This window comes from Lithobates pipiens, unplaced genomic scaffold (assembly GCF_037356315.1).
Source record: "Lithobates pipiens isolate NorthernLeopardFrog02 unplaced genomic scaffold, aLitPip1_a1.2 Scaffold_18, whole genome shotgun sequence".
In the NCBI taxonomy this organism is placed as follows: Eukaryota; Metazoa; Chordata; class Amphibia; order Anura; family Ranidae; genus Lithobates; species Lithobates pipiens.
The window spans coordinates 159,201,924-159,217,634 of record NW_027507758.1 but is presented as its reverse complement, the minus strand read 5'-3'; the positions used below and the strand labels follow the sequence as shown (position 1 = coordinate 159,217,634).

The 15,711-nt window shown below is 48.0% G+C and overlaps 1 protein-coding gene across 1 annotated transcript in view; it reads right to left on the bottom strand.

Moving 5' to 3' along the window:
• The window catches only part of WDR27 (WD repeat domain 27), a 577,860-nt gene extending 564,574 nt beyond the window's left edge, over nucleotides 1-13,286 (bottom strand). Inside the window, exons 1-2 of the mRNA XM_077486311.1 lie at nucleotides 12,770-13,286; nucleotides 8,068-8,266 (exon numbers count right to left, since the gene is read on the bottom strand). Coding sequence (XP_077342437.1) covers nucleotides 8,068-8,256 — 189 coding nt within the window. The 5' untranslated portion in view covers nucleotides 8,257-8,266; nucleotides 12,770-13,286. The remainder of the gene's footprint in view (nucleotides 1-8,067; nucleotides 8,267-12,769) is intronic.
• Between the last annotated feature and the right edge of the window lie 2,425 nt (nucleotides 13,287-15,711).

The following is a 15,711-nucleotide window of genomic DNA, read 5'->3' as shown; positions in this document are numbered from 1 at the left end:
AAGGAGAAACACCATGCACCATTTGCTCCCTTGTGGCAGCAAAGTCATAGACTTTCATTAACATCCTGGTACTGTTTTAAAACACTGATACCTAAAATTAAGAGGGATATTTTGGGGTCTATGTATAAAAAAAATAAAAAATAAATGTGGATGTCAAACATTTGCACAGCCCTAGTTAAACTTGCCATATTTTGTGTAATATACACTATATTGTCAAAAATATTGAGACACCTGCCTTTACATGCACATAAATTTTAATGGCATCCCTGTCTTAGTCTGTATTGAGTTGGCCCTCCCTGTGCAGCTATAAGAGCTTCAACTCATCTGGGAAGGCTGTCCACAAGGTTTAGGAGTGTGTCTATGGAAATGCTTGACCATTCTTCCAGAAGTGCATTTGTGAGGTCACAATTTACAGAACTTGCTTGTGCACTGGTGCGCAGTCATGTTGGAACAGGAAGGGGCCATATCCAAACTGTTCCCACAAAGATGGGAGCATGAAATTGTCCAAAATGTCTTGGTATGCTGATGCCTTAAAGTGGTTGTAAACCCTTACAAACCACTTTGACCTACAGGTATGCCTAGATTAAGGCTTACCTGTAGGTCCAAGAAATATCTCCTAAACCTATACGGTTTAGGAGATATTTACCTGAAGACTGCCAAGACAGCATGCGCCGTAGACAGCGGTGCGCAGGCACACTGGGCAAGCCACAGATCGCGGCAATATGCCGCAGATCGCCGCGATATGCCGCGAGTGTTGGCTCCCGTGCGCATGCGCGGGAGTGACATCATCGCTGCTCCGGCGTATCAAAGCGCCAGAGCAGCGAGACCCACCAAGAAGATGGACACTCGGAACTACAGGGGACAGCGGTGACTTCGTTGGCTCCTGTGTCGGGTAAGTGACACATAATGGACTACACACTACACACAATGGTGCAGCTTCAGGGCGTTTTGCAGGCGCTATTTCTAACGCTATAGCGCCTGCAAAACGCCCTGGTGTGAAAGGGGCTTTCACAATACACACAATGGTGCAGCTTCTTTAGGGCGTTTTGCAGGCGCTATTTCTAACGCTATAGCGCCTGCAAAACGCCCTGGTGAGAAAGGGGTCTAAAGGCAGGTGTCCTAATACTTTTGACAACTTAGTGTATGCTGTAATTATCTACTACGATCATAAGCACCATCTAGTGGCCATGATGTGGTATTTTTTTAATACCTCAATCAGGGAAAATATGCATTATGACCACTAGATGGCTCTTGCCATCATAGAAGATAATTATACAGTATTACACAGAATACTGCATTATGGATGAGTCTGTGTTCTATAGAGGGCTGAATGTCAGTTTTAGGCCGCGTACACACGGGCGGACTGTTCGCCCAACTTTGTCCGCTGAACAGTGTTTGGGCGGACAGTCCGCTCGTGTGTGGGCTTTCAGCGGACAGTTTCAGCGGACAGTTGGACGGACAAGGTTTTTCGGAATTTCCGAAAAACTGTCCGCTGAAACCTTGTTTCAGCGAACAGCCCGCTCGTGTGTAGGCTTGTTCGTCAAACAAAGTTGCGCGCATGCTCAGAAAGGATTTTCACGCCGAAAGCTATAATGCAGTGTATAGGACGTCGTATTTTTTGTCCCGTCGTACGTGCTGTTCACGTCATCGCGCACGGTTTCAGCAAACTGTTCGTTCGTCGTGTGTGGGCATGTCCGTCCATGCTAATTTTGAGCGGACTGTTTGCTGAAACTGTTGGACGGACAAAGTTGGGCGAACAGTCCGCGCGTGTGTACGCGGCCTTACTGAAATGTGCTAGTTTACTGTTCACTGGTATGACAACTTGTAGTCAAACTCGGGTGCGTGCAGTAAAGAATTACAATGACGCAAATTAATTGAGTAAGCATTAACACCTCAGAAAGGAAGCTTCAGTTGGAAAATGACCAGTTACACTTACCGGTAACGTCTTTTCTAGGAAATCTTCCAGGACGGCACACCTGAGAGATGACTGGTCCACCTGACAGGAAACACAATCAACAACGAATTTAAAAGTCCCCACCCTTCCCTCAGACCCTCAGTTATGGTAAAGAAAATCCCACACCAGTGTCAGAGGGAACATTCTGTGAAGAATCAATATATCACACCAATAAAACAAGGGTAGGGAGTAGGCCTGCCGTCCTGGAAGATTTCCTAGAAAAGACGTTACCGGTAAGTGTAACTGGTCATTTTCTCCAGTCATCTTCCAGGACGGCACACCTGAGAGGATAAGCAAGAAGTTCAGGCCTACCTTTAGGGCGGGACAACCGCTTGTAGGACCTTCCTGCCAAATGCCAAATCCTGAGGGGACAACAGCTCCACTCTGTAGTGCCTCAGAAATGTTCTATGGCTCGTCCATGTTGCTGCTCTGCAGATCTGGTCAATTGAGGCGCCTGCCCTCTCTGCCCAGGAGGTCGCTAGGGATCTAGCTGAATGCGCCTTAAGGCGGGTTGGTACTGGTTTACCTGCCTGTCTATAAGCTATGGATATGGTCTGTCTAACCCATCTAGCTATCGTAGATTTAGATGCTTGAAGACCCTTTTTCTTCCCTGAAAAAGTGACCAATAAATGACTGGATCTCCTAAAGTCTTTCACCCTTTCTAAATAGACTAGGAGACAACGCCTGACATCTAAGAAATGAAATCTTTCTTCTTCCTTATTCTTAGGATTCTGGCAAAAGGACGGGAGAATAATCTCCTGTGTTCTGTGAAATAATGAAGCAACCTTTGGCAAATAAAGAGGATCCTGAGTGAGGATTACCCTATCCTCTAGGATGCGCAAAAACGGCTCTTTAATCGACAGAGCCTGTATATCACTCACCCTCCTGGCCGTAGTGATAGCCAGGAGGAAGGCCAACTTAAATGATAAAAGCTTAACCGAAATTTGAGCCACCGGCTCAAAAGGCCCCCTTGTTAGGGCATCTAATACCAGGGACAGATCCCATGGAGGGCAACTGACCGACCTAACTGGAACTACCCTTTCCCTGGCCGATAAAAATCTTTTTATTAGCGGCTCCTGTCCTAGCTTCCTATCAAAAAACACGGACAGGGCTGCCACCTGGACCTTTAGGGTGCTAACTGCCAAACCCTGGTCCACCCCCTCCTGAAGAAAGTCTAGGATGGTGGGTATCATCTGGAGAGCCCCCTCCTTAGACTGTAACCAGTGGGAGAAGACTTTCCAGACCTTTGCATAAATCTTTCTGGTGACGCCTTTCCTACTGAGGAGAAGAGTATCTATCACTTTTTCCGAACAGCCCCTGTCTCGGAGTATTTCCCTTTCAATAGCCATGCTGTCAGAGAGAGACGACCCGGGTCGGGGTGAAAGACTGGACCCTGACTGAGTAGGTCTCGTTGCACCGGCAGATGCAGTGGGGGAGCTATCGCGAGACTCTGAATGGTGGGAAACCAAACTCTCTTGGGCCACCAGGGTGCTATCAGTATCAGGACTGACCTTGAGTAGGTTAATTTTTGCAGGACTCTGGGAAGGAGCACCAATGGGGGAAAGGCATAAGCCAGTCTGAAATCCCATACTTGTACAAGAGCGTCTATCCCTTCTGCTTCTTGATCCTTGTAAAGGGAGAAAAACCTGAGAACCTTCGCATTCTCCCGGGAAGCGAACAAATCTATTTCTGGCTTGCCAAAATGTTTGCACACCAGGAAGAAGATTTCTTTGCTCAATCCCCATTCCCCCTGAAGGATGGGCTGTCTGCTTAGAAAATCTGCTTGCAGATTGAGTGAGCCCTTTATGTGAATCGCTGACAATGAAAGGACCCTCTTTTCTGCCTTCACAAGGATCTGTTGCGCTAACCGTCTTAGTTTGTCCGACCTTGTCCCTCCTTGGTGGTTTAGGTATGCCACCGTGACCAGGTTGTCCGAGAGGACCTGAACCTCCCTGTCCTGCAGTTCCTCTCGGAAATAGTCTAGGGCTTTTCCTACTGCCAGAAGCTCCCTGAAATTGGAAGACTCCCTGGCTTGGCTGTGGTTCCAGGACCCCTGGGAATATCGGTTTCCCAGATGAGCCCCCCAACCCCAGGCGCTGGCGTCCGTGGTTACGACCAAAGGGTTTACCTGAGACCAGGGGCGACCATTCAACAAATTCTGTGGGTCGAGCCACCACCGCAGAGAACGAGATACCTCCTCTGTGATGGGCACTCTGTTCTCTAATGTTTCTCTTTTTCCTCCCCATGAGGCAAGTAGAAAAGACTGAAGCTCCCGAGAATGGAGTTGTGCCCAGGTTACTGCCGGAATGCAGGCCGTCATGAGGCCCAGCAATCTCATTATATATCTCAGAGAGGCTTCTCCTCTTTCGAGAAGGGTGACAACCGCATTCTGGACCTTCGTTACCTTTTCTGTTGGTAAGAATACCTTCTGTGCCTGCGAGTCTAACAGGTAGCCTAGGTATAACTTGGACTGAGATGGAGTCAGTGAGGACTTCTCCTGACTGACCATCCAGCCCAAGGTCTCCAGAGTTTCCAACACGATGTCTCTGTCTATTACTGCTTGCCTCTGATCGACACTGTAGATCAGCAAGTCGTCCAGGTAGGGTATTAACCTTATCCCCTGCAGGTGTAGGTATGCCACTACTTCGGCTAACACCTTTGTGAATATCCTCGGACTTGCCGCCAGCCCAAAGGGGAGAGCCCTGAACTGCCAGTGTTGTATCCTCTGCTGTATACAAACTGCGAAGCGTAGGTACTTCTGGTGTTCGGGAGCAATGGGTACGTGTAGATAAGCGTCTTTTAGGTCCAGGGTGACCATAAAGACTCCTCTCTGCAGATGCTTTCTTACTGAGTAGATACTCTCCATCCTGAACTTCTTGTGAAGCAGGTAACGGTTGAGTCTTCTCAAGTTTATTATCAACCGAAATTTTCCTGAGGGTTTTGGAACCACAAATACGTGTGAGTAAAAACCCTGGGTAAGCTGATTGGTTGGTACTGGAGTAATAACCCTTTGCTCTGCTAGCTCCTTTAGATTTTTCAGTAACCCTTCTGCCTTGGTTGGGTCCCTGGGAGGAAAAGTAACCAGAAATTCCTGTGGGGGATGGGTCTGAAATTCTAGTCTGTACCCCACTTCTAAAAGGTTTAGAATGTATGGACTCTGCGTGATCCTTTCCCACTGTGGAAGGAAATCGCGGAGTCTTGCGCCTACCTTTACGGTGGCGTCATTTGCCTTCTTTCTGAGAGGCTCCGGAGCTGGAGAAAAGAATTGTACTTTTTTCTTTTCCTTTCCCCAAGTTCCATTTTCTCCTTGGTTCAGTTTTCCCCTTATGATGAGACTTTGAATAGGGGCCTCGAAAAAATTTCTTACCCCTTTCTTTCTTGGGCCTTACAGGAAATTTCTTGCCCTTCTCCGTAGATCGGGACAAAACCTGATCTAGGCCTGAACCAAACAGCAAGGAACCCTCAAAGGGGATACCGCATAGGCGAGACTTGGAAGTAAAATCCCCATCCCAAGTCTTGACCCATAGAGCTCTCCTGGAAGAGTTCAAAAGTGCTGCTGCTTTAGCTGTGGTCCTAACAGTTTCTACAGCTGCATCTGCCACATATGCTACTGCTCGACTGATTACTTCCAGCGAGTCTACAATCTCTTTAGCCTCCTTACTGCGGGAAACATGATCCATTAATTTGCCCAGCCAGGTGTCAGCATTTCTGGCTACACAGGCGGAAGCTAGGGCAGGCGCCATTGCTGCCGCATTCGCCTCCCAGGCTCTTTTGAGTAAAGTTTCCGACTTTCTATCCATCTGATCCTGGATATTTCCGGAATCCTCAAAGGATAAGTCAGACCTCTTAGATACTTGTGCTAAGGCTGCATCCAAGCGAGGAGCCTTAAAAAATTTTTCCTCCTCCTCATCTTTAAAGGGACACCTCCTTTTCCAAGCTTTCAGTTTGAGAAGCTTGCGTTCAGGTTCCTTCCATTCTCTAAGGATTATCTCCTTCAGAGACTGGTGGATGGGAAAGGTTCTGGTCTGTAACCTTCCTAGACCTCTATATACTCTATCTTGAGCTGAGACTTGAGCAGAGGGAACCTGAATATCTTCTGAGGCGTAAATGGCTTTTAATAAACCCTCCATGTCCTCACTCGGGAACAAAAATCCCCCAAGCTTAGCCTCCCCCTGGCTATCTTGGTCTGAATCTTCCTCTCCAGAACTACAATCTGGTACTTGGCCTTCCTCCACTTCAGATAATAGGGAGACTTGGCCCTGGGAACTTTCCGCATAAGATGTGGAAAGATTTTCCTGTAACTGAGGAGTCTCACTCTCTGACGGTACTTCCTGCAAACCCTTCACAAGGGTGGACTGAAAAGTTTGAAGGGTAGCCAACATTTCTGCTTGTAAGGCCCTACATTCCTTCACGACCTGAGCGGTCTCCCTGCCTGCGAGCTTGATGATACATCGATCGCAGAAAGGCTTGGAGTGGTCTTGTGCTAACTTAGCGTTACAGTAACCACAACGCCTGGACTTTGAAGTAACCTTCCCCTTAGACTTAGCAGCTGACCCCTGGGCAGAGCTTTCGGTCCCTGGGAATAGTCAAAAAATAGACAATTTTAGCTACACAAGTCCTAAAAGGGGCACAGGAGCTCTACCCCGAGAACCCTGCCCCTAAATAAAGTTGGATCACTCACCCCCAGTGGCGACCTCAACGACTGTCTGCTCAGACGGACCTTCCTCTTCCACGGCGATTTGCTGCCCTGCAGGATCGCTGGATCAGGTCTCGAGCATCCCCTTGTTGTCTTTTCCAAGTGCCAGGAAAGCGTCTTGCAGGACGAGGAGACTGGGTGTATTACAGCACACCCGTTCTGTTTGAAAAACCGCGCCGCTCGGCGCCATCTTTAAGGAGGTCCGTCGCCCGGAAATGACGCACGGCCTCTTCCGGTCCTGCGCACTGAGGCTGGAACGCACATCGGTGCGTCCAGCCATCTCAACTTCCGGAACTCGATACCCGGAAGTGACGCCCTTGGACTTCCGGACATGCGCTGTGGCGTTGGAACGCACGCCATCCGCGTCCGCATAAGGAAAGGCATCACCTCACCACTCCACCAACGAATGTGCAGGTAGGCCAATACAACAGGGGAATAGCCTACTGGGACAACTCCCCTGTCCCACGAGGCTCATACAAGGCTCCCTAAGGAGACCTTGAATGAGGCATACCCCCCCAAGATTTCTCTTGGGGGTATACAAGGGAGCACCACAGACCCTGTCTGTTTAAGTCCCTAAAAGGAAAAAAGAACCTCACGAGAAAAAAAACACAGGGTCCCAGACCCCAAGGAAAAAACTTTTTAGAAAGAAACTTGGTTTCGCTGTCATCCTGTGGGAAACACAATCAAGAACTGAGGGTCTGAGGGAAGGGTGGGGACTTTTAAATTCGTTGTTGATTGTGTTTCCTGTCAGGTGGACCAGTCATCTCTCAGGTGTGCCGTCCTGGAAGATGACTGGAGAAAAACCTTACCGATAGGATCAGGTATGATTTAGGGTTAATTCACACTATATGCAGTGACAGATGTTTTATTGCATGATAAAATGTCTCTCACCACAGGGATACACAGAAAACAATTGTTTCCTATGTGTCCCATTCACGCTGCACTGCAGCATGCTTGAGATAAAACGCAGACCTGCTGCATTTTTATTGCAGCGCACCGTGCTGAACTACATGGTGATGTACAGAAATGCAAAGCATTGCACTGCTGTACATTGCTGTGAATGACATGTATCTTTTGTTAGCACAAAACAACAAAAAAAAAGGGAGCTCAAGGCAGACATAAAAGGTACAAATTAATGTAGCGCTGCAATAAATTATACATCATTAAATGTACTTTTAATGGCAAGCAGTGTAAGTATCTGAATTTAGCCTTTTGTAGTCTACTGTACATTCTGTACAGCAGAGCTCAGAAAGGGGGAGACAGAAGCAGCACAAGGAGCCACGCTGACTGGTTGAAACAGCAGAGTGACGGAGATAAACTCATGAGTGTGCTGCTTCTTCTTTTACTGTCCAGTCCCAGGGTGGAGGCAAGGTGTTTGGATTTAGAAACACTATGAGAGTAGAGTGCTGACCATTACCTGTTCATGTGGACTAGCTGTGTCCCAGATGCAGAGCTCATTTTTATTCAATGGGAAAGCACAGTACTGATGGGTACATGCAAGCTGTATATGGGATAGAGGAGAGGTGGATACTGTAGATCGCTTCTCATAAACCATAGGCTGAACAAACATATCATCCTTGGAAGATGCTTCGGTCATCCTTTTCATTGGTAAAAACCTACAATAATATAAATTATTAGCAAAAAATTGTTAAACAAAAACATCATAGCACTGATTGATCTGTGACTGAGAATAAACAGCAGTGTCTGCATTTGGAAACACTGTATACTATCATTTAGAAATACACAAGAATATTATCAACATTGCATTATATAATATTTTTATTCTTGCTGTTCTCTGTATGTAAAAGGTTAATTCACAAGTGTTATTACAGTGTTTTGCTCCTAAAATATGGCTACTTTGTAGCTGGTGTTAACAGTACATTCCTAAAAGGTATTTGCAGGATAGTAATCCTCCATCGGAGCTGTGGCAGGGAAGACGTTCACCAGAAAAAAAGAAAACATGAGAGATGGTAGGGCCCTTATGGTTTTGTAAATACATAGGATTTTGGGGGATTTTTGGTGTGATGCAGTGATGTATCATCCATGTGTGCAGGGTATTCACTTCCCCCCCGGACCCAAGGGGGGGTCACTGTGACCCACACTGCACACATGGATGATCCCGTGGTTGATAGTGAGGGATGATCGATGCAGCCGGAGGGACAGCTGTAAGCACCGATCTCCCTGTATAGCCTTCAGTGAAGCAGCTGACAGACACTTCTCCTCCTCTCCCTCCTGGGGCTGTCCGCTGAAATGCTATACAGGGAGATCGGTGCTTGCAGCTGTCCCTCCTGCCGCACCGATCATCCCTGACTGCCCCCCCCCCCCCTGTCCTGCTTTTCTGGCCCCCTTGTCCCCGCGCAGCTGCTGGGGGGATGTGTTAGGATGGAGAGTGGAGGTAGGGGCCGATAAATATGTAATTTACCAGCCCCTTGTCTGAATTGGACACAGAAAGTGATTTCTACCGATTATTCCAGTGTCCTGTGATAACTGAGCAGAGTAACCTGTGCTTACTCTGCTTTAGATTGTGAAGGAACGGGAGCCTCTGTCTCCCATCTATTTATCTTCAATGCTGAGGCTGCTTAGAAAGGGACTGGGGAATCTGTGTCCTCAGCCCCTTTCTCTGACTCAAAGGGGAGATGACAGGGGTTTGTTTAGACCCCTGACATCTCACCAAAGCCCACAAACAGGGCTGATTAAAAAAAATGTAATTGTAAAAAAATAATATAAAATAAAAAATTACTGACACCATCCCCCTGCTCGACCAATCTCAGCCTCCTTTAAAAAAAAAAGCGAGGAAGTTATATCCTTATCTAAATAAAGTTTTATGTAAGTCCATATTGAGCGTTTTTTATCATATGAACCCTCTATACAGACTCACAAAACATATTTTTATTGTCTACTCTTTTTAACAAAGGTTGTAGAGATTTTTTGTGTAGCGACACCTTTTTTTGGTTTTATATATTCTGGTCAATAGATGCGTACACATCTCTTAAAGGGGCCACCACACATTATCTAATATTGTGTTCATTCATTTGTTGGTGTAGCGGCACTTTTTTGGATTACAAATAAAGTTTTACCCATCTTTCTGGTTCATAATAAAAGAGGTTATTGACGAGAAGTAGACAAAGTTAAATTCTTGTCGCTTGAAGGACCCAGAGATATAAGATAATGCTCAAAATCAATGCGTCTCTTCAAAGGCTAGCCTGCCACACCACCTTGCCCCTGTACAACTCCATGGCATTTATAGATATGTTGGACAGAAGGGCAGACACAGAGTTTAGAAAAGTCCACCTATAGGCATACTGTACCTGTAAGCCGGCATTTGCCTTGACCTTTATTACCAGGGCCTTGAAAACAATGAGTTGGTGAAAAGTATTGAAGAACAGTGGAAGATTACTAACAGTAAATTTCAGATGTTACTTACAGGTTAGAAGACTCCTGTTAAAATCTCCTGTTTTAAACTCCACTTAGTCAAATTTCCCACTTTGGCAAAGTTCCACAAAGCAAAACGTTTGCAAGCTCAGAGTGCATTCTACAGAAAGTTATAGAGTACCTTTAGTAACTTTAGTACCTTTAGAGCACCTTTAGCACTTGTAGACAATTAATCACTCCCTTTAACCGCTTGAGATCCGCGCTATAGCCGAATGACGTCTACAGCGCAGACCTGCTTTGCCGGGACGACGTCTATTGACGTCGTCCCGTGCACGAGCGGCCTGCGCGCCCCCTGAGGGGCGCGCGCGGCGCGCTCTGTAATCAGCGAGTCTATGAGACTCGCCTGATCACAGATCAGAGCAAGGGATCGATCCTGACCCCTTACCACATGATCAGCTGTCAGTCAATGACAGCTGATCATGTGATCACAACAGAGCTGGTAATCACTGGCGGCCGTGAGAGGGACTTCAGTCCCGATCACGGCGAGCTGGGGCCAGCTCATCAGTGCCCACCTGCCCCCTGCCAGTGCCACTCAAGTATAGGAAAAAGTGCCACCCATTAGTGCCACCTATCAGTGCCCACAATCTGCCTCAGTGCTGCACCTCAGTGCCACATATCCTTGCCCATCAGTGTCATCTACCAGTGCCTATCAGTGCTGTCCATCAGTGCCACCTATCAGAGCCACCTATCAGTGCCCATCAGTCCCATCTATCAGTGGTACCTATCAGTGCCCATTAGTGCCACCCATCCGTGCCATCTTTGCCCATCAGTGCCGCCTTATCTTTGCCTATCGGTGCCATCTTATCTGTGCCTATCGGTGCCACCTTAACTGTGCCTATCGGTGCCAACCAGTGCAGCCTATCAGTGCGCACCAGTGCCGCCTCATCAGCGCATTTCAATGAAGGAGAAAAATTACCTGTTTGCAAAATGTTATAACAAACTATTAAACATGATTTTTTCTTTTTTTTTTAATTCTGCATCTTTTTTTGTTTGTTTAGCAAAAAATAAAACTCCCAGCTGTAATTAAATACCACCAAAAAAAGCTCTATTTGTGGGAAAAAAAATGATAAAAATTTCATTTGGGTACAGTGTTGTATGGCAGCACAATTGTCATTCAAAGTGCATCAGCGCTGAAAGCTGAAAATTGGTCTGGGCAGGAGGGTGGTTTAAGTGCCCAGTAAGCAAGTGGTTAATTAGCAGACTAAGGGTCAGTTCACACTGGGCAACACGACTTACAGCGCAACTTTGCAAGGTGACTTGGAGGCAACTTCAACACAACTTCAATTCGCACCCAGGCCAGGCGACTTTGGCTGTGGCCAATCGCAGAATAATTAGCTCTCTGGCAGGGAGGGGTTTGCCTCCCTCTCAGACCACGATATTGTGTCAATCTCGTTGCTTTTATCGGCGAGATTGACACCTTGCGAGCCCGGTCCCGGGAGCCAGCTTCGAGCTGGCTCGCTCATCGGGAAAGGAAAAATTATTTTCTTCCTCTCCCAATGAGCAACAAGCATTGCTGGCATTGAGGCCGGGTTCACACTGGTGCAGGGATTCGACTTGGATCCCCGCCAATACCCCCCACCCCAAAGCATCTTGTCCCCATATTGATGAGGACAAGGGCCCCTTCCCGCCAACCCTGGCCGTTGGTTGTTGGGGCCTGCGGGCGGGGGGCTTATCGGAATCCGGGAGCCCCCTTTAATAAGGGGCCCCCATATCCCAGCCCCCCACCCTATGTGAATGAGTATGGTGTACATCGTACCCCTACCCATCCACCTGGGAGAAATAAGGGTCAATAAAAAAAACACACAAGACAGGTTTTTAAAGTAATTTATTAGGCAGCTCCGGGGGTCTCTTCCGACTCCTCTGCTCTCTCCGGCCTCTTCTTCCGCTCTCCGGTCTCCTCTTCCGGTCTCTGGTTCTTCTCCCGGGCTCCTCTGCTATCTTCTGCTCTTTTGCCGCTCTTTTTCTAGCGTTGGCCTGGTCTTTTTCGTCCGTTTCTTCCCTCTTCTCTTCTTCTGATGTTGACATGACGCTCTCACCCGCTGTAATGCTGTGTGCGATGGGCGCAACCACTTATATAGGCATGGGGCTTGGTCACTGGGTGATGTCATCTGGTGACCCCGCCCCTTATGACATCACAGTCCCACCATGACCCAGGGCATGCTGGGGCTGTAGCAACCCTACCTGTGGTCAGCATGCTCAGCGCAGAATCCAGAAGATTATGGAAGTAACGCCAACTACTACAGTGATCGTCAGCTTCCATGGTGGTCCATCAGGTATGAGACATGGATACTTACTGGAGTTGCCATTTTGGCTTGGTTCACATAGGTCCGGACACTAGTTCATCGCAGTTTTTCAAAGGAGTGTTTACAGTCCGGATCGGTTTCGCTCGCCGGTTCAGGTGTGATTGAAGTGTGAATTTGTTAACTGTATGACACTTGAAATCGCAGCTGCACTGGACCTAAAAGCGCACTGCGGCCGCCCCCAGACAAGAGAACCAGCTCCAGAGAAAGCCACTTTGATTCACACGTTTTGCCAATCAGATGCAGCTCAAAATGAATCCAATTCCCATATATGTGACCCAAGCCTTAAACATTTTAATGAAAACATATTTAGAACAAATATATGTCCATACTAGAACTCCCCTCACACCCGCCTAATCAGTCAGCAGCTACAGACACACTTCTTACCTCGTGCAAGTCTTTTGTCAACAAAACCAGCATGCGTTCTGTATCCTAGCAACAGCACAATACGGCGAGCCAGGAGGGCCACAACCATGACGTCATGGGCACCTTCCTAGGACAGGGCAGGACCATGTGCTTGACAGAGAACGGCTGCCGTTTGATACTCACTAGATACTAATATTTCTGCGCATATTTAACAAACATATATTCCAAATGTTTCTTTTTTTTATCGGTTTCAGTGCGGTAGGGAGGCAGGTGGTAATTAGCTGGCGTTCGCTTAGTATCATGACAGAATCTCATCAAGCCACCAGGGGGCACTATTACTCTTCCTCGAGCGCCGAATGTGGCGCCGGTAGGTGGCGCTGGTCGATATTTTGTTAGGAACCACAGAGACGAGAATGAAGTGAAGAGAAAGCGCATGCGTGTGTGAAGATAGTGTCACCACGTACTGAATGTCATAGATTCATGCAAGTTACCGTAAAATATGTGTATAGAAAGAGAAAAAGGCATTGGAGGCATTATAGAGCTAAATAGAACTTTGGTGTTTCTGTCACTACTTCCTGTGTTACGACGTCAGATTTTGTAACGGAAGTGACGTTCCATTGCCGCCATCTTGCTACGTCCCGTCAGATTAGGCGACCCGTCAGACTGTGGAACGGAAGTGATATTTCGTCGACGCCATCTTGCTACACCACGCACCCCGCCCACAGTTAGGATACATTGAGAAGGATGCAAGTGGACATCTTGTTACACCCACCGGCGTTTTGCATTTTACGCTTACTTATAACAGCAAACCGAGGTTATTTAGTGAAATGCAGTACTTAGAACTCCATCTGAATGTTTAGATATTGAATTTTTAAAAGCAGCCAACTTTTGTCAGATTAGCAAACCTGTGAGATGAGCAGGCTTGCTGCTGCTTTTAAAATTCATTCAGACAGAGTTCTAAGTTCTGTATTTTACTATATAACCTCAGTTTACTGTTATAAATAAGTGTAAAATGCAAAACTCAGCTGGGTGTAACAATATGGCCGCTCCCCATCATAGAATGCTAGCGGCCGAAAAAAGGGTTAAAACCACCCGCAAAGCGCCGCTGCAGCGGCGCTTTGCCGGCGGTATTGCTGCGCTGTCCCATTGATTTCAATGGGTAGGAGCGGTGAATACACGGCTCCTTCACCGCTCCAAAGATGTGGCTAGCAGGACTTTTTTCACTGTCCTGCCAGCGCACCACTTCAGTGTGAAAGCCCTCCGGCTTTCACACTGGAGTGACAGGGGCCGGTTTTTTTCAGGCGCTACACAGGCGCTATTTTTAGCGCTGTAACGCCTGAAAACCACCCCAGTGTGAAAGGGGCCTTAAAGCTGAAGAATATGGGCACAATATTGGGGACAGTGTGTGCGTTTGGGGACAGTGGCTGCATTTGGGCACAGTGGCTGCGTTTGGGGCACAATGTCTGCGTTTGGGGACAGTGTGTGCGACAGTGTCTGTATTTGGGCACAGTGGCTGCATTTGGAATGATCACAGTCAATTGCGTGGTAAACGGCCAATGGCTGTTTACCAGCATCAGTGGCGAGCAGTGTTCCCGGGAACACGCCGCCACCAACGTGCCCGCGCAGAGCGCGCCCGCGATTGCCGTGGAGATGTGGGGCAGCCACCAACGTACACGCGCAGAGCGCGCCCGCGATCACCATGGAGAGGTGGGGCGGCCACCAACGTACACGCGCAGAGCGCGCCCGCAGTCGCCGTGGAGGGGTGGGGCGGAACCATCTGTGATCACGCGGTAAACAGCCTCATGGCTGTAATTGGGCCTAGTCCTCATGTGATGGGGACCAAGGCCTGATGTGATGGGGGGTCTTCTGATGTGATGGGGGTCCTGTGATGTAATGGGGCCTAGTCCTCATGTGATGGGGACCAAGGCCTGATGTGATGGGGGGGGTCCTGTGATGTGATGGGGGGTCTTCTGATGTGATGGGAGTGTCCTGTGATGTAATGGGGGGCCTAGGCCTGATGTGATGGTAACCAAGGCCTGATGTGATGGGGGGTCCTGTGATGTGATGGGGGGTCTTCTGATGTGATGGGAGTGTCCTGTGATGTAATGGGGCCTCGTCCTCATGTGATGGGGACCAAGGCCTGATGTGATGGGGGGGTCCTGTGATGTGATGGGGGTCTTCTGATGTGATGGGGGTGTCCTGTGATGTAATGGGCGCCTAGGCCTGATGTGATGGTAACCAAGGCCTGATGTGATGGGGGGTCTTCTGATGCGATGGGGGGGGTCTTCTGATGTGATGGGGGTCCTGTGATGTAATGGGGGCCTAGTCCTCATGTGATGGGGACCAAGGCCTGATGTGATGGGGGGGTCCTGTGATGTGATGGGGGTCTTCTGATGTGATGGGAGTGTCCTGTGATGTAATGGGGCCTAGTCCTCATGTGGACGTGTGATGTGTTGCCCTGAGTTGCTAGGTCACATGGCTAGCTTCTATCCCAGGGACATCTGGCTGCTAGGCTGCCTGAGGGACATTGTGGGAGAGCAGCGTAGGGTTGGGACTTACAGCTTGTAGTCCAACCAGAAGCAACAGTGCTCCTGTCTGGGAAAACAAGCTGCGGTCGGGAGGTAAAAAGGAACAGCTGTCGCCACAATGGGACCATACACCGTGGTACCAGAGACCATTTTGAGTAACTAAAGCCATTACCCAAGCAGTCTTCTCACTAACCAGAGATGCTGAAGTGGGAAAACTTGAGTTAGTGCCAAGCCAGGGACCTATCTGAGGAGACGCTTTGAGAGCTCCTTTGAGTGCTGGTCACCTGAGAAGGTCGGAGATGCTACACTGTATCCAAATTAAATTTTTATCATTTTTTTCCCACAAACAGAGCTTTCTTTTGGTGGTATTTGATCACCTCTGCGTTTTTTTTTTTTTTTGCTAAACAAATAAAAAAAAGACATAAAAGTTTTCTC